This window comes from Plutella xylostella, chromosome 21 (genome assembly GCF_932276165.1).
Source record: "Plutella xylostella chromosome 21, ilPluXylo3.1, whole genome shotgun sequence".
Taxonomy (NCBI): domain Eukaryota; kingdom Metazoa; phylum Arthropoda; class Insecta; order Lepidoptera; family Plutellidae; genus Plutella; species Plutella xylostella.
The window spans coordinates 2840175-2863650 of record NC_064001.1 but is presented as its reverse complement, the minus strand read 5'-3'; the positions used below and the strand labels follow the sequence as shown (position 1 = coordinate 2863650).

General features: G+C 40.6%; 1 protein-coding gene across 1 annotated transcript; it reads left to right on the top strand.

The window, feature by feature from the left end:
- Nucleotides 1–1177: 1177 nt before the first annotated feature.
- Nucleotides 1178–23383, top strand: LOC119693185 (titin). Its single transcript, XM_038115924.2, has 5 exons — nt 1178–1623; nt 2665–2741; nt 15573–15758; nt 16061–16110; nt 16465–23383. Exons 1-5 carry the CDS (start codon nt 1451–1453, stop codon nt 22315–22317), a joined length of 6339 nt encoding a protein of 2112 aa, XP_037971852.2. The 5' UTR covers nt 1178–1450; the 3' UTR covers nt 22318–23383.
- Nucleotides 23384–23476: the final 93 nt, after the last annotated feature.

The window sequence follows — 23476 nt, the reverse complement described above, 5'->3', positions numbered from 1 at the left end:
CTATTTGCTATCCAAAACAAATAATTTTCAAGACAATTTTGGCTGTAAAACGAAGTACCAAATCGCAAAGACTAGTTAGGTACTCCTTAGGTATATATTTTTTACTGTGTTTTTACATTAAAATGTACTTAACAAAGTAAAAACGACTGTTGTTTAATTTAATAATTAGTACCTAGGTACTTACTCCTTTACCTATGCCCTTCGTATATCGTAGTCTATCGGATTGGTAAGTAGCTACCTACACTAGTCTTTGGCACCGAGTTCATTTCCTAGCTAGCCGATGTTTGAATGAAGGAATAGACAACCACTTAAAAATATGCAAACCATCCTACGGTTTGCATATTTTTAAGTGGTTGTCGCGGCAAACCGGCACAGCACAGCCACCTGCGTTAAAAACGTGTGGTTGAAGAGGTGTCGCACCTTGTCACTTGCACTTGAGCACTCTGTCAACTGACTGGTGGACTGGTGGTGTATCGCTTGTCAGCTGGTGCGAAGTTCATAAAATTTTACCAGTAGAACGCAAATAACTTAGCTGCGAAGTTACATCTAATGTTCAATGAGGTAACTCCTTCTCTTCCGTGTTGCATAATAGTCGCGAGTAGTATTTGTGCATAGAATAGCTCCCTACTCCACGAACTTCGCTATAAGTTTGGAAGTTTTATCTACTGGACGCTAGATGTCGCTGCTGTCGCGATGTTACAATTTTTCTATTTCTTATCAATATGTTTGATAAATAATTAAATTATACAGTTTATTTGTCAAGAAAATTATTAAAATATGATCGCGAGTATAATTTAATTATGAGCATTTTTTAAGATAAGCTTAAAGATTACGGAATTTACGATTAATCGTAAATTTTATTGAAAGAAATAGACATCACTAATGCATAGACAATGAGTGAAAATTGTCTATGGTTTTTATTTTTTATTTCTTACAGGCAACATTTTTTTTAACTTCTAGATGTTGGTATATGCTGACGCTGTTCTTTGTGATTGGGCATCCGGTTAGTCAAAACGTAATCTTTAATTATTTAGTACGCAAATTAGAAAAGTAGATGAAATTAATTGATTTTTTAAAGATAAAAATAAATATTAAAACAATTTTAATTCAAAAATTATGAGAAATATCATGATAAAAACTATTTATTATATAAAAGATATTGCTTTGACCATAAACCAATTTGTCAAATCAGTGCTACCAACTACAGAAACCATGGGAATAATTTCGTAGTAGTCGGCAAATACTATTTACTACCAATATTTTGCTACTGTTTTGACAATTAAATACAGGATCTATTACTTTGAAATCGGAGAATATAAACTGGTGCTGTAAGAATGTAAAAACTTTTATAAAATCAGGGACTCCGGATTGATGCCCAGGTGTAGACCTCCTCACCCTATGACTGACTTTGCTATATAATAATATGGTCGTGCATTTCACCTGAACAGTGATGTGTGAACAAACTGAAATTCAGTATTTGGACAGTGAAGTGGTGTGGGTGAAATTAGGATCATGCTGGTGGCCGGGAGAAGTGGTGGGCGCTGAAAAGCTCCCCCCTGACGTATTGCCATCTTTTCGGAAACCACCCATTGCTGTGGTAAAATTCTTTCAGGAAGATACATTGTAAGTATACCAAACATAACCTGAAAAACAATACAACTTTCTTGGAATGCATAGAATGTAGTGTATGTTACACACCCTGTCTTTGTTCACATAGAGCTACTGATCCTGTGATTTTTTTATTTACATAACTATAGCTGTATGAAAAAAATCATCATGATATCAATATGGTGCCATTTGCATATTTACAGTAGTTCATACAAAATGGTAGCATTTTGTGTAAAATTACAGACCCTAAGCTACTGATATTCAAGTTTTATAGTATTTTTGATGGTGACAATGGTGGATGTTATTAAATAGACCTAGGTAGGGGCTTCAATTTACTTGTTCTAAAATTTATAAACTATACAGATTTATTCATGGTGGTCATCTACATAGCGTGTTTGGTAACAAATATTAAAGCTGAAATAGGGTTTGTCACTGCTGAGCGGATTAGCCAGTCTTTTCTGATATTCCAGGGTTACTTCAATACTCGGAGAGGCACTTTAGCCGCCCGGGGCCCTAGTTGATATATTTTATTAATATTTTGTTGTTTGCCTTCACTTTTGATTATTGGTTTTGTATCACTTCATATAAGACACTGCACCATTATGTCATTTTGTAATTGTGATTATAAACTTTACAATAAATATGTATATCACAAGGATGTGGTCTATTCTATTCTATTCTATTCTCTGTGGGGGTGTAAGTACCTGCACCAGGCTCTCTCGAGTGGAACCTTTGTGCATATCCCCAAGGTCTAAACTGCCTTCCTAAGCTTGGACCATTTCCCACCACGCTGGTCCACTGCGGGTTGGTGAGTTCACATATGTAGATGTGTTAGATCTAGATATGCAGGTTTCCTCACAATGTTTTCTTTCACCATAAGAGCGATGGTATACATTGTACTTAAGTTAAAAGAACTCATTGGTACATGTCAGCGCCGGGTGTTTCTTGCATACTGCTCACTACTCAATTAGTATCTAGCTTAGCAAAGGTGGGTATGCAGCTTTTATTTTCTGCACAAATTTAATGTTTATTTATTGTAATATTTGTTTGTTACAGTGAATATGTGAAGAATATCAATGCCATATACAAATACAACTGCAGCCGTAAAGATGAATTTATCAAGAAAGGACTTGGTAAGGAAACATTACAATGTTTAACTTTTGATTCTGTGTTTTGGAATAACAATCTATGTGTGATGTAAAATTATAGCTGTTACTTATACCTGTCCAAGCTAGCCAGTGATAGAGTGTGATACAAAATGCTCTGTCTTTATGCATTTAAAATACATAATGATGGCCGAGCTGAGTGGGTAACATTCCTCATTACTTAATAATACATCATCAGGTTATGATTATCATATAGTCCCCTCCTATGGAGCACAACACTTTGTTCTAATCCAACTACAAGTTGTTGGTGCAACTGTCACAAGAGCATCCAACACTATTTTTGCCTGTTTATGATGATCCTTCAAAAAACTGGTGTACTGAAAGAGTTATTGGTTCTTTGGTAGATATTATTATTGATGATCAAACGAACTTCTAGAAGTGAAGTTCGATCAATATTATATGAATCGCTTCATTCGAAGATATAAGTAAGATTAACAATGTAGTCCTTTTAACCTACAGGCAAATCATTCGCACTATTTAAAGATTTCAACTCATTTGAAACTTTTTTTTTTTTTTTTTTTTTTTTATTTCACTACCCTCACTTTACCTCGTTTACCTTACCGATTCCGAGCTGCGCTCGCGTCATTTCTTTAAAGATTCTCCATAATAAGTAATTAAAGCTTTTCTATGTATTCTTTCTATAAGCTATGGGTTATAAGGGTGGGAGGGAACCTTATATCTTCGAATGAAGCGATTCATATAATATCGATCGAACTTCACTTCTAGAAGTTCGTTTGATCATCAATTATATTTCATCGCTTCATTCTTCAGATATAAGTAAGATTAACAATGTAGATGTTCAGAGAGTAAATTGTTATCTATGATTGGTATTATTTAGTAAATAAATGAAACTAAATATTTTTTAAGCAATAGAAAAGGTTTAATTGTATCTTCAATCAGTCTTCGCAAAATTTTATATAATAAATATGATAACATAGTTTCTTGTAATCAAATTTTACATATCTATAATCATTATAACATAACTGCTTGATTAAGTACATTATACCAACTTAACATTTAAACTTACTAGTTAAGTATTGTTCTCAATATTTGATACCGAACACACAGATCTCGCAAATGCGCTATTGTCCGTGATGGGACGATTATAAAACCTGGCAAAGGTCTGAGACGAACTGGTCCAGCCAGCCGTCTTCCTAATGGTGTCGATGCAGACGCCGTGCGCGGCCGCCGCGGACGTGGCCGCGTGGCGCGTGCTGTGCGCACTGAACACAGACACGTCCACGCCGCTCTCCGCCAGCGTCTGCTTGATCCATCGACTTAGGGTTTGAGATGAAGCCGGCTTGTGCGGCTTTTTAAATGAAATAATCAAGTTGTCTATATTTACAGGTCTAAGTTGTGATGTTACGTCCATGTAATCATTTATAGTAGAAGCCGGGCAAATATTAGGGTTTTCTATGAAATACGGAAGAAACAAAATTGGTTGTTCTCGTCCTGCAGCTGAGGTTTTAATAATATCAGTGATAGATATCTTTAATCCAGTGTTGGTTTTTGAAATATTACACATTTTTATTAACGATAAGGTTTGAACTCTTTGTGCAGTACAAAGTGCTAACAATGTCACCATTTTCCTAGTTAATTTTTCAAGGTTGATTTCTGTATTAGGGAACAACCCAGATAAATAATTAAGAACTATATCAGGATTCCATGTGCTTGAATATTTAGGGCGCGAGGGTTTCTGTTTATAAATACCCTTCAGGAGTCTCTTTATGGTTTCATCCGAGCCAATGTTACTTCCCAGGAGCAATGATAAAGCTGACCTGTGGCTGTTAATAGAGCCATAGGAAGACCCTAGATTGAATTGCTCACTTAAAAAGGTCAAGATCATGAGGATTGATGGATTAAATATATCTATTTGTCTATGTACACAAAACTCCCACCATAATTTAAATGACACTGAATATTGTTTCAACGTATTGCTTGATATGGACGAAAGCATTAGATCAAGAGCCACAGGTGGGGTATTTCGTTTTAAGAAGGCAATCCTGAGAGCTTCGCGGCCCCCAGGGTAAGGCTCTGGTGCAGCGGGTGGACTGATCTGGAATAGGATTGCAAAAGATCGACGTGAGGTTGGAAAAAAATGATTTCTGAAGCAAGCATCTTTTTTAGAAGCGGAAACCAAGGTTGACCGGGCCAGTAAGGGAAAACAAATATACCAGTGGCTCTGTCCGTAACTATTTTTCTTAAGCATCTCAGAATTACTGAAAAAGGAGGGCATGCGTAGAAAAAAGAAGTACCCCAGCATATCGTAAAAGCGTCTACGGCGCTTGCATCGGGATCCGGTTTCCATGAAACAAACCTGCTACACTTGGCATTAGTTCGAGATGCGAACAGATCTACTTCTGGCTGGCCAAAAGTGTCAACTATGTGTTCGAAAGCCCACTGTGATAGTTGCCACTCTGTGTCACAGTTTAATCTTCGTGATTCTTGGTCTGCTTCTTTATTTTCTTTGGTGTTAATGTAAGAAGCAAAAAGCCAAATCCTTCGCATCTCGCACCATTGCCATATATCTTTGGCTAGCTTATTTAAATGAGGGAACTGAATTCCACCCATACGATTAACATAGCTGATGGCAGTTGTATTATCTATACGTAAAAGTAAAGAACAGTGTGACATACTTTTAGCAAAACATTTTAGTGACAGAAACACAGCTAATAATTCTAAATAATTGATGTGGGAAACGAGTTCGTCCTGCTTCCAACTCCCATGAACCCTGCTGCCATTACAATAGCCCCCCCAGCCTGTCCTAGATGCATCAGAGAAAATTTCAAGTTTGAAGTTTTCATCGGGCCTCATAGAGTTCTCTGAATTCATAATATTTTGTTCCCACCAACGTAAGTCGGGCAAAATAGTATCGGGTAGCCTAACTTTAGTTTCGTAACTATAATAAAACAACGTTTTTCGTAATGGCGGAGCAACGACTGACATTTATTTAAAAAGTAAAAACAGTAGTAGGTACATATTTTCTACGCTAGATGGCAGCACAGGCAGCATACAGAACATATTTTAGATATTAACATTACAACACCCCCACTATATCTAATAATATGTCCAAACATAAATTACACAATTTGCACACCTAATCTATTTAAAAATTTATAATGTTTAACAGAACATAAACCCTTAGTGAATAGATCGGCAGGCATTTCAGCCGTTGGCAAATATTTCACATTTACAATTTTATTAGTTACACATTCTCTACTAAAATGGTATCTGATATCTATGTGTTTGGTTCTTTTGTGGAAAACTGGATTAACAGTTAACTTTTGCGCACTTTGATTATCATTGAAAATATCAATAGTATACATTTTTTGTGTTATTTCATATAACAAATTTCTCAAATAAATGGACAACATTTCATTTTCTTTACCCTATATTTTTATTAGTTATTCGGAAAGTTTATAGAAAATTAGTGGACCCGTATTTTTTTATTTTGTATATGAGGAATTATAAAAATTTATAACAACGGCCATTTTGGCATGTCCCTCAACTTCTTTATTTATTTGCAGGGATTTCTTTCCTTATATTGGTAAAAAATGACTTTTAATTGAAAATATAACTTATTGACTATATTTAAAACTAAAATGTAATTAAATCCTGCTTAAACTGAATTTTACAAAAATATTTTAAGAAGTCGTGACCCACGATTTTGCCCTGTCCCCAGCATAAAATGAAACTTTAAGCTCAATTTATTCAAAAATTTTCTAAGTAGCCGAACTTTTGGAGTGGTTTTAATGGAAGATCTACTAAATAATTATCGTTTGACATCATTAAAAGTGCGAATAATAGCAGTTTTATATTTTTAAATCGAAAACAATTGCGGCCCTAATTTTGATACTTCCGAAAATGTCGGTTTTGTTACCGCTTTTTTTCCTATAGACAATTTACCAAATGCTTATTTTTCGTTTTTAAAATATGGCAATACTAACATATTAGAGATTGCCGGCTTAAAAAATGAAAAAGGCCTCCGTGGGTAGCTCAGTGAGACTGTCTCTATTACCGGTCGAACTGTGACCAAATTTGTCGTCAGGTTTGTTACTAACTTAATCATTTATTTATTAACACATTTCTTTCGATAAATTAATATATAAACGCATGGTTAATGCTAAACAAATTGTGGTATTTGGTTTATCACTGCTAGTAACTGAACGGCTAATATATTTTTTCAAAGGTTAGGTGGGCGTGTTTTGTTACTTCGGTTTTGTTACTGAGGGTACGGTAACATATAGTTGGAACGAAAAAGTAACGAAATCGACAGGTTTACATGGCGACTTTAATAACGGAAGTCGGATTGCTATGACTGTTTATTTATTGATATTTTTTGTTATAAATGTGTTTTTTCGAGCGATATAACCCAGTTTAGAGTTAAACCTATTATGTCTTCATAATAGGTTTAACGTGAATTTCATGTAAAATTGGGCTCATGTTTTAGATTCATCATGTTCAAATTTTGTGCTGGTGCCATGTAAACCAAGCCCAACTATTTTGTTACGGTCAGTTTTGTAGCTGTCCCTGCATTTTGTTCGAAAATTTTGTACTATTTTGTTTAAAACTCTTTACTTTTTTAATTTATTTGTTTGAAGTGAATTTCATGTAAAATTGGGCTCATGTTTTAGATTCATCATGTTCAAATTTTGTGCTGGTGCCATGTAAACCAAGCCCAACTATTTTGTTACGGTCAGTTTTGTAGCTGTCCCTGCATTTTGTTCGAAAATTTTGTACTATTTTGTTTAAAACTCTTTACTTTTTTAATTTATTTGGTTCTAATTATTTAATATTAGTTATTCCCCAACCTATGTAAAAGTTTTTAATGTGTTGTTGTTTAAATTACGCCTCAGGCATTAACAATAATTCTTGATTTGTTGACTGTGGTAACAAAACTGAGACATTATTGAATTTTTTACTGATTTCTAAAGAATATACGACTTTTTTCCCTTGATAATGTCATTTAAGAAGACTGTGGCTTTCCTTTAAATACATTAAATTGAAAGAATACCTAAAGTTTAATTAATTATTTAGGCCCCAAGAATGGTAACAAAACAGAAATTAATTCATACTAACCGTCACATTTTTTCATTTTATTAAATAATTACTAATAATACGGTAATTACACAATAGATTTTAATAACTATAGATTATAGCGGTGTTATTTCATTTACTCAAAATATATTACAACACCTAAAAATAAAAACATAACATTTTCATCCGTTGTTATAAATTTTTATAATTCCTCATATACATAAATTTTTGCATGTTATTTTTAACTTTAAAGTTAATTCTTTTAAAACCGGAAGTGACGTCAAATATTAGGCTCAATTTTTATTTTTGTCTATTGCCTGAGTCTCGAAAAAAAACATAAATGACACTGACAAGTGACATTTAAACTTTGTTTACATGCCAACCAACAAATGGGTCATTTTCAAATGACCTTGATATTTCTGATGATGGAAAGTAGGTACTTACCATGTAAAAAAATAAGCAGAAGCATTTTTTCAGCTGTGTAGGCGGTGGCATGCTCTGGGACATATTATATAGAGGTCATGTCTTAATAATAAATAAAAAAAATAGTCAGAAAGTGTTAGAACAGAATTAATGAAAATGACCCAAATAAACAACAACGTCACGATAAAACGTCAACGTCAATCAAAAATGAAAGTGACAGTTACTTTGTTTTTAAATCTATAGGCTTTGATCATCAAAATGCATCGCACCTGATGCATGACGTCATCAGCACTTTTTTACTATTTCATGATTTTATCGAAAATGATACATCCAAAAAATACAAAAATATTTTTTTTGTGGCCTTTAGAGCTAAATCTCGGCTTCACTACTAGATAGCGCAACAGTTTTCTGTTTCTTTGTTTCCCATGATATTACACAACCTGATAATGTAAAACAGATTCCAGTGTATGATCTCCTATCAATTACATTACCTCCCCAATCAGCATCTACAAAACCTTCTAACATTGAATTTCCTTCAGCTGAATACTTCAAACCATAACTTCTAGTACACTTCAAATATCTTAATAATCGCTTTACATAGGAACAATGCTCTTTGGAATAGCAGTTATTAAATTGACTTAAAAAAGCTACTGTAAACACAATATCAGGTCTAGTCAATACAGCCAAATACATTAAACTTCCTATGATTTGCTGATATGGAAACTTATCTACACAGTGTTCATTATTAGATACATTTAATTTCACCTCCATTGGAGTCTGTATAGGTTTGCATTCACTCATATTAAATTTATACAACAGCTGATCAATATAATCTTTCTGACTTAATGTCACGGTTTGCTCTGATTTATTGAAATTTACATTTACACCAAGGCACTTCTTTATTTCTCCCAAGTCTTTAATTTTGAACTGACTAGCTAACATTTGCTTCAAATTATTTGTCTCAGCAACATCATTTGAAAAAATAAAGAAATCATCTACAAACAATGTAACAATGGTTTTCAATTTACCTTGCATTTTTGTGTACATACATGGTTCTATTTTCGATCGAGTATAATTCATACTTAATAGACACTCATCTACTTTCTTATTCCATGCTCTTGAGGACTGTTTTAGCCCATAAATGGCCTTTTTTAATTTTAGTACCTGACCATTATTAGTTTTTTCAGAAAAACCTTTTGGTATCTGCATATAAATAGTTTCCTCAAGAGTACCGTTCAAGAAAGCAGTTGTTACATCAAGATGCGTAGTATTTAAATCTAGTTTTACTGACAGTGCAAAAAGTAACCTCAAAGTTGTATGTCTCACTACGGGAGAAAATGTCTCTGTAAAGTCCACACCTTCAATTTGCGAAAAACCTTTAGCCACTAATCGCGCACGAAAACGAACTTTATTATCACTGTCATACTTTTTACGAAGCACCCACTTGCACTGTACAACTCTAACATCTTTCGGAGCGTCACTCAACTCCCACGCATCATTGTCTTTAAAACACTGTAACTCTTCTTGCATTGCGGACTGCCACTGCTCCCTCTCTGGTCCATTCAAGGCATCATGCAGCGACAAGCCTGCTGCATCATCATATTTCTCACCATCTACACACAGGTTTGAAAACCCAAATCTCTCTGGTGCCTTCCTTGTCCGTGTAGGCCGTCCTTGTGGGATATTTTCTTGAACCTCTTCCAGTGTGCTGTCTGCATCCTCTGTGCTGTCTGCATCCTCGTAGTCGCTTTGAACGTTTGACATACTGTTTTCAGGCGAACTCTGGATAGATGTTGATTCTTCTGGTTGTTCGGGATCATCTGATTCCTTTCTATCCCCCACTGAATCAACATTCTGAACTTGCACTTCAATGAGACGTTCAGGATTTGATTCTTTCTCTATGATGATCACGTCTCTACTCGTCGTTACAGTCCTTGTTTTTGGATTATATACTCTGTATCCCTTTATATTATCTGGATATCCAATGAGAATACATTTGGTCGACTTCTTGTCCCATTTCTTCCTCTTTTCTTTTGCAACATGGACCATTACAGTGCTGCCGAAGATTCTTAAATGACTTATATCTGGTTTTGTGCCAGTCCACAGCTCATATGGAGTTCTATTGTTTAATGCTGCTGCCACAATTCGATTCTGCAAGTATACTGCCGTATTTGTGGCTTCACTCCAGAACTCTTTACCTAGACCTGCATCAAATAGTAGACATCTCGCCTTTTCTACTATTGTGCGGTTGAATCGTTCACACAATCCATTTTGTTGTGGTGTGTATGGATTGGTCTTCTGATGTTTCACACCATAACTATTCAGGTAATCTTCAAATTCTTTACTACAATATTCCAGCCCATTATCACTTCTTAATACTTTGATTGTTCTCTTTGTTTCATTTTCCACTTGAGCTTTAAAAATCTTGAAATACTTCAAAGCCTCATTCTTGTGTTTCAGAAAATAAACAAATGTCATCCGACTGTGATCGTCAACCAACAACAAGAAATATCTGGATCCACCTATTGATTGATTCTCCATAGGTCCACAGATATCTGTATGGACAATATCTAGTAGATTACTGCTTCTCTGACCTGTGCTCTTGAAGGGTAACCGGCACTGTTTTCCTTCACAACAAGTCGAACAAGAAGATTTACTAATGTCAACTTTTTCATCAAGTGACATACCTTGCACGGCGTTCTTCATCTGATTCAAATAATCTTTATTTACGTGTCCTAATCTGCGATGCCATGTTACTCCTGACACAACTGATGCTGCTAAACCAACTTGTTTTTGCAGATTAACCTTGTACACACCGTTGACCAACGCTGCTGTTGCTACCAATTCATTATTTTTATTGTATATTGAGCAACCACTTTTGTTAAAAGAGATTCTGTTGCCATTCATTATCAATTGGCTTACTGATAGCAAGTTTGTCGTCAGACTTGGTACACATAGTACGTTGCGTACATCAATGTCGTAATCATGTTTTTCTGTTGTAGTCGTAATTTTCACATCGCCAGAACACAAAACTGACACCGTCTCACTGTTAGCAACAACAATTTCTCTGTTTTGTTCATACTGTGCATTCATAACCCAACTTTCATTAGCTGTGAGGTGTACACTTGCGCCCGAGTCGATATACCATTCATTTTTGTTAAAATTTCCACTCAAAAACACTGCGCTAAAAGCATTTGACTGCATTCTCTCCTTATTTTTCTGATTTGACGAGTTATTTTCGTTTTTACACTGATTTTTGTAGTGACCGACTTGTTTACAGCGATAGCATTTTATCTGTTTGACATTTGATGCATTTGACATTGACGTGCCATCGACATTGCTTCTTCTGGCCATAGACAAACTAGTGTTGTTTTTCTTTTTTGATTGAGTAGCGAAAGCACCGCTAACTTCACTCTCGTCATGACTTGACAAGTCCATATCCAACAATTTGGTTTTGATGGAATCTGCCGTTATAGGAATGCCGGAATGCTCGATTGCCATGATCATAGGGGAAAAACGATCAGGCAATCCTGCTAATAGCAATGATCCTGTCCATAAATCGTCGATTTCAAAACCTGTTCCGCTGAGTTTTTGTGCTGTATCAATAATCTGCGTCACATACGACGTCATCGAACTGCAATTCTCTCGGCGAATCGAAATCAAATTCCTTAATAGACTTATCCTTCGCGAAAATCCACTGTCATCGAATAATTGTTTCAGCTTGTCCCATAATTCTTTGGATGATTTAACAGTTTTCACATGGACGTATAATGACGGGTCGATTGTCATAATCAATTTCGCCCTGGTTTTTTCGTCATCTGCGGCCTTAATCTCTTGATTTTTCTCTGGCTTCACACAATGTTTCATGCCTTCAAGAATTAAGAAATTCTCCGCTGCGAAACACCATTCACTGTAGTTATCGCGCCCCGTAAGCTTCGGCACATTCACAAGATAGTTCGCGCTCATTGTTGCGATTCACTTTTCTCGTACACTGCGATAATACGGCGAAATAATAACAGTCTATCACTATAATATAGTCCTTTAACTTCCAAATTATGCAGAATAAACAACTGATTATCGCGAAATTATGAGCGTAAGGCCCATAACCTATAATAAAACAACGTTTTTCGTAATGGCGGAGCAACGACTGACATTTATTTAAAAAGTAAAAACAGTAGTAGGTACATATTTTCTACACTAGATGGCAGCATACAGAACATATTTTAGATATTAACATTACAACTATTACTTTTTTTGAGTGCTAAATACTTTTGACGTTCGATTTCTTTTGTATAAAGCCAGCCATATTTAATTGCTGGACAAGCGGATGTAAGGGTGCCTATCAACTGAGAAACCTCTCTTATAGTACAAATTGGCAGTTTCAAGTGTTTTTTAACTAAGTCCAATATTCTTAATTTCTTATCTATAGGAAGATAGATTGACATACTAGATGTATTAAACATAAAGCCTAGGAATTTACACTCTTTCTGGGGAACTAAAACACTCTTATCATAATTTATCACAAATCCTAAACATTTGAGTAAATTTATAGTCTCGGTAACATTAAGATTACATTCTTCATATGAGTCACCTACACACAGCAAATCGTCCAAAAATATGACAGATTTAAAGCCACGATGTCTTAAGTGATTTACTACTTCCCTCATAATTTTAGTGAAAACTCGAGGTGCTACTGAAAGACCATAGGGCAGAGCGTTAAACTGGTAAGTTTTTTGACCAAACTGGAAACGCAAATATTTTTTGTGCTTTTCCGACATCGGGACCAAAAGATACGATTCTTTAAGGTCAATTGTAGCTAAATACCCGTCCTTCGGAATAAGTTTAGCGGCTGTCCTGTGGTCTTCCATTTTAAAATGAGTAGTGGCAATAAATTTATTTAGCCGTTTCAAGTTTAGGATAAATCGTTTGCCACCATTCGACTTAGGTGCTAGGAATATACTTGAAACAAATTGGTCATCAGAATGTTTACATACAGTAATAGCTCCTAAGTCAAGCAATTTTTTAATAGCCAGAGACATTTCTGGGTCATCTTTAAGTGACAACGGGGTACGTCCTTGTTTGACTGTACAGCAGAATGGGATATGGTATCCTTCACGGATCCATTGGAGTACAACTGGATTACTTGTGACTTTTAGCCAACAGTCATAAAAGTGTTGTATTCGTCCTGCATGAACACCTACCTCTACTGTTGGTGCGTGGGAGCACGCTGTCGGTTGCTCTGGTACGATGGCTTCGACTGGGGCTGCAATGCAGCTGGGCGGCCCGCCGGACGGCCCGCTGGCGCCGTCCTCCTCGGTGCCCCCCTCCCGCCCCGGGCTGATGGGTATCGAGAGGGGTAGTTCCAGTTTCCCTGGGGTCGACCCCGATAGTTGCTTGTACTAGGCTGCGATGACGTAGAAGAAGTCGCCTTGGGGGCCGCTGCCGTCACCTTCTTTATCTGCAGACCTTGTTTTTCGATAGCCTTTGAGGCTTTAATCTTTTCAGGCAGTTTGCTTCCAAACAACATCTCATCACGGTCGACTCCTTGGATGACACTTAGAAATGATCTGTCTAATCCCGGAGTAACAAATTTTTTTCTGGCTTCCGTTTCGATAAAATGTAAGTCACATAGAAGGCGAGAACTATCGCTCAGATATTTAATGGCCTGGACTTTATCGTGATCTGGTTCCAACAATAAAGATAAACCTTTATTTAACGCCGTGATTCCCAATCCCAACTGTTGTTGGACGGCTTCTACTCTCTTGTCTTTCGACCTAGTGGCTTCGCTGGCAAAGGCTGATATTTCAGGATTCAGTTTTGGTGCATGTAGAAGAGAGCAATTGTTGGGTATAAGAAATTGTTTCATTAATTTCTGTTTTGCCTCTTTGTCTAATCCTTTTCTAAGTATGGGAAGCCATAAACGAGCCAAATTATCGTGAATTTTCTCACCATACTGTGGAGTGTCTTCGGAAGCTTCTCCTAAGGCGAGAAGTATATCCGGGTCCAATTCGGGTGTCGCTATTGGCCCTTGCTCAGGATCAGCGTGGTCCGATGTGACGTCTTCGACTATTTCTCCAACCGGTAAATCGGCGGGCGCAGCCGCATCTTCGATAGTTTGTGGCTCGTTGTCTAAAAAATAACATAATTTTCGATTTTTACTCTTGTATAATATGCTATATTATATCAGGTAGAACGAAAAAACCATTTTATAATCGTTGTTAATGTAATTTTAAGTTCATGTTCTTGTGTGACGACGTGATGACCCTTGGCCAACATCGAAGCCCACTTTGGTAGACGTGCCCGTATGGCAAATATATGGTACCATCGTGTTAAGCCGTGCTTAACATCTTGGTCAAAAAACTACCAACGTAGTGATCAGCTATCACCATCATGGCAAGATACAGCACAGAAAAAAAATCTCATGGCGGTGACCCGTGGCCACCGTCCAAGGGTTTATTTCTGTTTATTTTTATACTTAAACGATTAAACATTGGCACTGTTCACTATAAATGAGGAAAATATGAGTACTTACCAGATTTTTCTTCAGAGTCTGATGAATCGATGATCCGAATACGCTTGCGATATTGTTTTTCTTCTAACTTTCTTATTTTAGCTTTGTAACGCTCAATTTTATCATCTGCACTTCTTTTAGACATGTTTTAATAAGAAAGGAGTGCTACTTTAATAATGTTTTTAGGTTATACGTGCGCGTGTTGCCTCGCAAGAAAAAAGAATGACGCGAGCGCAGCTCGGAATCGGTAAGGTAAACGAGGTAAAGTGAGGGTAGTGAAATAAAAAAAAAAAAAAAAAAAAGTTTCAAATGAGTTGAAATCTTTAAATAGTGCGAATGATTTGCCTGTAGGTTAAAAGGACTACATTGTTAATCTTACTTATATCTGAAGAATGAAGCGATGAAATATAATATACAACAAATTACCTAAAGACATCAAAAATGTAAAATCGCCATTTATATTTAAAAAATTGCTAAAGGGTTATATTTATAAAAATGTCACTGTTATAAAATAGTAATATAGCTGCTAAGTACTTATTATTTGTTTAGCTACATAACCTACACAATATAATACAAAAATATTTAACTATAACTACAACTATTGTATAACTTTCAACAACTTGCATGCGCAAAAAATGTAAATATTATTATTTAAGGACTAACATAGATACTTAAGTTAATTAATTAACATCTCATTTTAAGTGAACAAATGTATATTATGTTCTTATGAGAATAAATGTTTAAACCTAAACCTAGATATTCAAACAATAAAAGATATGCGTTATTATTGAAAGACATGATTAATAAATATTGTTATTGCCCTGCAGATATGTTCAGATCTAAGAAAGGCAACATGGAGAAGTTTCCGGAGGACGTGGTGCGAGCGGAGGCCGCCACCGGAGGAGACGAGGACATCCTCTCCCGGGATGAGTTCCAAGAGACTAAGAAGGAGAGCTATGCCGGCCTCTTTGGTGACACTCCAAAGAAAACTCCTACTGCAGTGGGAAAGAGAGGTATGCACTGTAGATCAGTTTATGGCTTCTTTGTTCTTCTAATAATTAGGTATAGTAATGATACTTGTATTGATGACACAAGAGACATAAAAGGCACAAACGGTGGGTTGTCCATATGGAGGCCTTTGTCCAGCAGTATGACACACCACAGGCAACATAAAAATAATTAGGTATGTATTAAAACGAATTAATTTAGACTGTATTGGTATTCGCCGAAAATAGTGTACCTGTATTGTATACTACGTGTAGACTTATCAAGAACCTATTTCTTTGTCATAAAACATTTTTTAATTTATTTTCAGGGAGAGGTGCCAAACTAAATACACCACAAGTATTTACACCGACACGAAAGGTAATTTAACTTTAAAATATCGAATATTTAAATATAAAATATTTCATATTCATATGAATATTCATCAACTATAAACTGATTATATTTGCATAAAGTTGATACAGTTTGACACAATTGAGAAACATCAATAACACCCCCGAAAATGGATTTATTCTTTCAATTTTTAAACCGTAAAGTAACACTAGTCCAGACCAGTACCAGACCGAAGGTTAGTCAAGATTCCAAGTAGATATTTGCAGATTTTTTATCATATTTTACGTACTCAGTATCACAATTTCCTCAATAAACGTAATTATGTCCATTCAATATTTTAACATTGAGTATTTATAAAGCAATTTTATTTCCACATTGCAGGTGAGCAAAGGCAACAGCGACTACAAGGTGCACATCCTGCTGCAGGGCTCCAAGACGCCGGCGCCGGAGCCCGCGCCCTCCACCTCCGCCCCCGCGCCCCCCGCGACCCCCGACACCCCCGCCGCCCCCGCCGCAGACGCCACCCCTAAACCCATAAGTACCCCTCTCAATACCACCCCCCTAGCGTCCAGCGCGGCCGGCATCTACGCCTGCCCCGCCTGCAACTTCAGCACGTCGCGGCTAAACGTCATGATCCTACACAACAAGTCGCACAGCCACACGTTCTCGTCCTACACGCCGACGCCGGTGCGCAAGAAACCCGCAGCGAAACCGACGCCTAAGAGCACCCCCACCACGTCCAAGACGCCGAAAGTGCGGCGACCGAAGAAAGAGAAGACGGACAAAGAGCCGAAGAAGCCTAAAGGTCAGAAGCGATCGGCCGATGACGAGTCTGGGGGTGAGAACAAGAAGACGAAGACAGATGAGGAAATAAAGAGCAGTCTGCTGGCTGACTGGGACGAGGAGTCTGCGGACGAGGCGGACGGCGCGTCGCCGGCGCAGGCGGCCGAGTCGCCCGCCGCGGGCGTCGCCGCCGAGTCGCCGCCCGCCGCCGTGCCCGCCGACCTGCCCCGCGCACACGTGCCCGGCGAGTCCTCCTCCTGCGACGAGAAGAAACCAGACGCCGTCGAGCCCGACGCACCAGAGTCAGACTCTAAGTATGACTTCTGCGAGGACGAGCCCGATTGGCCGGAAGAAGCCGACGCGGGCAGAAAAATACCCCGCGTCAAGAACCCCAAACGCAAAGAAGACACAAAGAGCCTCAGCATCGATGAAGATGATATGGCTAAAGAGGTGGCGGAGCTACTGAGCAAGACAACAGTGCCCGAGCTGCCGTCGGCCCCCGAACCCCTTAAAGTCGAGGAAAATTTTCCTGAGCCCTCCGTCGTGAAGTCGCCCGACAAACAAGTCGACGTGTCGGATGAACCGACTAAATCGGCGGAGAAGTCCCCTGAAAAACCTCCCACTATTTTTAAAACGAAAACGTTTTTTCGTAGTCGACACTCTCGAAGCCAAGATGCAATTGGAAAGTATGTAGCCGAGCAACTGAACGCTGCGGCTGTAGAGAGAATGAACACAGACAGTGACATCAATGGTTCAGAAGTGGCCTCATCACCTGAAGCACGTGACTCGCCACCGGTGGAGTCCGTAAAAGTGGCGCGACTAGCACCTAAAATACAATTGAAGAAAATGAAGGCAGAATATGCACAACTCGCGGAGAAGGATAAAATCAACGCTGATTATATCTCCTCTGTGTTGTCCTCTATAGAAGCAGAAGATAAAAATAATGCACCTGTAGTAGCTAGTGCCAATGTAATCAGTGTACCTTCAGCTTCAGTAAGTTATCCCCCTGTACAAGAAATAAAGAACGATGAAGTGGATAACCAGGCCATTACAGAATCACCCATGATAGAATGTGAAGAAGAAACAGTAAGACATGACGCGGTAGAAAATACTAAACCAGAACTATCTGAGGTTGTGAGAAGTAATGATCCAGATATTGATAGAAATAATGATCCAGAAGTCGATAGAAATAATGTTCCTGAAGATGAAAGTAGTGATGTTCCAGAAGTTGAGAAAAGTGATGTTCCAGTAGTTGAGAGAAGTGAAGTTCCTGAAGTGGAAAACAGCGAGATTTCCGAACATGAAAAGGAAATCATTTCAGAAGTTACAAACAACGAATATTCGGAACCTATAACTTGCGAGGGCCATGACCAAGACAACAGTCAAGACAAACAACAATATGAAGAGATAGAGGAAGAACAGCAATATAGTATTGAAGAAGATGAAACATATGAAACACCTACGGTAGAAAATAACACAAACCCTGAAGTAAATAAAGATGTTACTTCAAATGAACAGTCATTAGATAATTATGAATTAAAAGAAAATGAGCAGTCTGTTGTTGAGGAAACTATAAGTGTTGAAGAGGCAATAGAAAGAATAGAGAATGAAGCAGCTAAGGCTCAGCCTGAATTGAAAACTCCTAACTTATACATGAATGAGAGCACGGCATCGGCAGTGGACGCCTTATTAAGTGTTTCAAGGGAAGCCGATCAAATGACCAAGAATATTAGTGACGATCCGCCTGAAGACTTATTTGAGGACGATAAAGTTGACAATTTAATAGTTGACAGTAATAACATAGGCGACAGTACCTACATGGGGGACAGTAATGGCATAGAACACAATTTAAATAACGGTAATGTTGAAGAAGAGGTCCAAGAGGCCACTGAATCACAAGTTGAGGAAGAAACAGTAATAACAGAAGATTCAAATGTTCCTGTAGAAACGTATTCCAATGGAGGCAATCAAATAAATATCAATGAATTTAGTGAGCAAATGGAAATTGATGATTCCAACATAGCAACTGAAGTAATAACTGAATCCGTAGTAGAAAGTGTTCCCTCGGAATCTGATCTACAAGTAGCTGAAGCTCTCATGAACCTCCCTTCTACTGCTATCAACAGTAAAGTCGTGAGTGATGTGGAAAACAATGCGCAACCTATTTCATTTGAGAGTCAAGAGCCAGAACATGAAGTGACCTGCGGCGATTCACTGCTCAAAGTGAATACCAAATATGATACACCTATGGAAACTGATCAGATGCTAGTACCACAGCCAGAAACAGATATTAGTGAAGAAATTCAAACCTCAGTAGAAGAGGTTGTTGAGGATGTTCAGCCCAGATATGAAACAGATCAAGAAAAGTGCGAGAATTTATTCGCAGCTCAATCGCTAGTGCAGATGTCGGAAGCTTTCGATCGTAAAATGAAAAATGCATCTGAAACCAAAGTTACCATCGGCGGCAAAATAATTACTACCAAAAGTGATAAGCCATGCGTTTCTATTGACACGCAAAACACAATCGAAGAAAAGGTAGCCATGTTGTCCGAAGCTAATAAGAGTGACGCGAATACAAATAAGACTACAAAATTTGAAACGACATCGTCTAAACTACTGAAAATGCTCGAAGAACCTTGCGGACCCAAAGTTATATCTAACAAATTAATCACAACCAAACAAATAGTCTCTGTTCAAAATAAAGAGAAAATATTAAATCTGGATGTCGCTCTCTCGCCGCTAAAGAGTAAACCTCAGCAGTCACCGAAACAGAAAATAATAATTAGACGAACAGCCCCAGCCAAGACCATAATTAACAACTTCAGTGAAGCAAACCGAGCAGAGAAAATAGTTCTATCTCGATCGAATAAACCTACAGTAGACGGAAAGACTGTTCAAACTTATACGATCCAAGCCACCGCCGACACGCCCGCCGGCGCCGACGGAAACACCATCATCATACAACAACAGAAACTTAGGAAAGTGAATACTCCTCCGAAACTGCAGAAAATAAAACCGCAAACTTCTTTGGTTGCTATCACGAGTGAGTCTAAACCTGTAGCACAGGCGACGAGTACTGAGGACGCTCTGTTCGATATCAACTCCATGCCTATAGTGCTGTCAGATGATATCCTGACTCCAGAGAACATCGAGAAGATGCCCATGGTCATGTCGGACGGCAACATCGTCGCCCAACCAGCACCCGCCCGCGTGCAGACGCCAGTTAAAACTAAGGTTACAGTCGCGGAACCAGAGAAGAAAATTATAACTATGCCCGCCAAGAAACCGGAAATTAAAACTATTGTTATGAATCCGACCAGCTCCTTGTCCAATGAGAGCAAACAAGGGACTACACCTAACATTTTATCCAAATCGTCCAAAATGCGAGGACCCAAGCCCATGCTGGTGATAGACAAGGCTACGGGGAAGCAGAAAATTATCATGACAAAAGCCGAGCCGACGAAGGCTATAAAGGAAATGTCGCAGGCCCCCAAGGTGCAGTCGGTGGGGCAGGCGGCGGGCAAGACGGAGAAGTTTATCCTGCTGCCGTCGAGCGGCGCGGCGCGGCAGGGACGCACGCAGAAGATAGTGATCGACCCGCACTCGGGCAAGGCACATGTCCTAGTGGCCAAGTCCAGCGAGCCGCCCGCCGACACCAAGCCCGTGTCGGCCAAGCTGCTGCCCGCCGCGCCCGACGCCGCGCCCGGCGGCACCGTCATGATCATCACCAACGCGCAGGGCACGCAGTCCCGGATAGTGCTCACGCCCGAGCACGAGAAGCTGCTGTTCCCCAACAAGCAACAGAATACCACTAACAAGCAGCCAGCGAACATGACGCAACTCAAAGCGATCACGCAGCGCGTGACGCAGACCACTACCGCCGTGCAGAAGACCCAGATAGTGACCAACGTGCAGAAAACTGTGGCGGCGCCGAAACCACAGACCATAGTGAGTGCGGTCACCCACGCGCCCGCCAAGACCACGCGGATAGTGGCCAAGCAGAAGCCCACCAACGCCATCATCACGTCCAAGGGGCAGCTGATCGTGGGCGGGCGGCAGCTCACGCCCGCGCCGCTGGCCGCCGCCAAGCGCCTCGTGGCCGAGCACAAGAAGCCGGTGCAGAAGGCGGGCGCCGAGCCGCTCATCTTCCTGCAGCAGAAGAACGGCACCGTCATGCAGCTCACGGCCGCGCAGTTCGAGCACCTGCAGCGCACCGGCCAGATCGTGCAGAAGTCCCCCGCCCCCGCCCCCGCCCCCGCGGCCCCCGCCCCCGCCGCCCCCGCGCCGCGCGACAACAAGCTGCTCGTGCAGAAGTCCGTCACCATCACGTCCAACGAGCAGGTGCTGCCGCTCATGCAGAAGCAGAAGATGCGCGCGCTGCGGCCCGCCGGCTCGCCCGCGCCCGCCAAGAAGATGAAGAAGGAGGTGCTCATCGCGCCCGCCAAGGAGATCGTGCTGACGCCCGCGCCCGCCATCCCGCCGCTCGCGCCCATCTCCAGCCAGCCGCCGGCCCAGCTGGTGGTGACCCCCGCGCCCGCCGCCTACAGCGAGCTGCAGAACATCGAGGAGCTGCTGCCCTCCACCGCCATCTCGCGCGCGCCGCCCGCCCCCGCGCCCGCGCCCGCCCCCGAGCCCGCCCCCGCCGAGCCCGCCGCGCTGGCCGACGGGCAGCTGCTGGCCGTGCCCGGGGAGCACTTCGGCGCGCTGCCCGGCTCCTTCTACCTGTGCGTGGAGGAGAACGGCCAGTTCACGCCCATCGACAACCGGCCGCTGGTGCTGGAGAACAACCAGCTGGTGCCCATGCCCGAGCCGGCGCCCGAGCGGCGCGACATCCTCGAGGCCGCGCTGGCCAACAGCGACGTGTTCCACGAGCCGCCGCGCGACGACGCGCCCGCCTTCCGCGAGCTCAACGCGGCCGTGTCCGGGCACTGCCGCGTGTCCGAGACCAGCACCACGCTGCACCAGCCCATCATGACGCCGGCCGAGCTGCCGAGCCACGCCGAGGAGCTGGCGGCGCCCGCCAGCCTGGAGGCGGGGCTGGCCGTCATCGGCGTCACGCCGCCCGCCGTGCCCACCACGCTGGAGCTGCCCATCACGGTGACCGACCCGCGCATCGCGCCGCGCGCCGCCCCCGCGCTGGGCGGGCCCTACGCGCCGCCGCCCGACCTGTACGCGGAGGAGGAGGCGGCCGCGCCCATCTCCATGCCGCTGCTGACGGACGAGGACGAGGGCGCGCGCTCCATGCCCTCCATGCCCATCCTCACGGACGACCTCATGGAGCGCACCACGGCGTCGTCGGCCGACTCGCCCGCCTCGCTCGACGCCCGCGACGACGACGACTGGTCGCGGCGCCTGCGCACGCCCGGCTCCGACGCCTCCGCCGACTCCGCCGAGATCCCGCTTCAGCCGCACATACAGATCTCCGGCGCCGAGATCACTCACACGAGCTAAACCCCCAACTCTACAGATAACTTATTGTGAACGTCTATGTCATTTTTTCCGTGCATGTTACAAGGAAACGTTAATTGATTGTAAAGTAAAATCCTGATTTCTTCGATGAATAATGTAGCTTTGATGGACTTTTGATTTATATGTTGATTGTACGGTTTATTTTGTTATCGCCGGCGGCAGGTAGCTGCGGCTTCCGTTGTCGAGGCGACACGTTGTGACGCGGGAGGGAGGGAGATAGGTAGAAGAGTGAATTTAATTTATAAGCAAAGGTCAAAGTGACGTGTTAAGTGTTGAGAAGTTTTGTTTGTTACGTAAGCAAGGCTTATATGTAAGAGTTAAATAGTTGGTGCCGTTGTATCGAAGTACTGAATAGTGTCCGCAGTATTGGGGAGGAGATCTGAATGTAAATACGAGTGTAGGTCGCAGTCAGGAGCGATGGCCACGCCGTGGCGGATGTATAGTTTCAAGTAACGCGGGACGTCAATACACATGTCAAAATGATGCATAAAATATTAGGAACAAGAATTTCCGACTGTAAATTTTTGATTGGAATTATGATATTGTTGGAAAATATCTGTAATATATTATGTTTAGGAATATAATATTTTTTATAATGTTTAGTGAAGTGAGGTTTGTATGTAAGTCATCTAGGTATGGTATACAATAAGCCTGTGTTTTCGCAGGCCCCTGCGAGTGAGACTCGGAGGGCGAACGGCCGGGGTCAATAGTGCAAGATTCTGTAACATCACGTTTCACACATCATGATATTCTTACTTTCCTACAAACTTCCTTAATTCTTAATTGCTGTCTATTATTTAAATATTATGACTACGGCAGAAGCTTGTGATTTCATTGAGAAATAGCGAATGTACTTGTGACTCCGGCCGTATAGAACGCCCTGTGCTTATATCATACTGTAGTGTTAATTAAGTACAATTTTGTTGGAATTAACATTCAAATATTATATAACAAGCACACCCTGATTTGTTTGATGATCTATCTCAGGATTTAGGTCGACTATAGGTGTAAACTTCTGTGTAGTTTTAATAAAAATAAATTTTAAATACGATATTCAGCTTTTATTTATATTTCCTTAGAACTTCCTTGTTCGAATTTCAAATATTTTTAAACAAATATTTGCATACATAATTAGTTAATT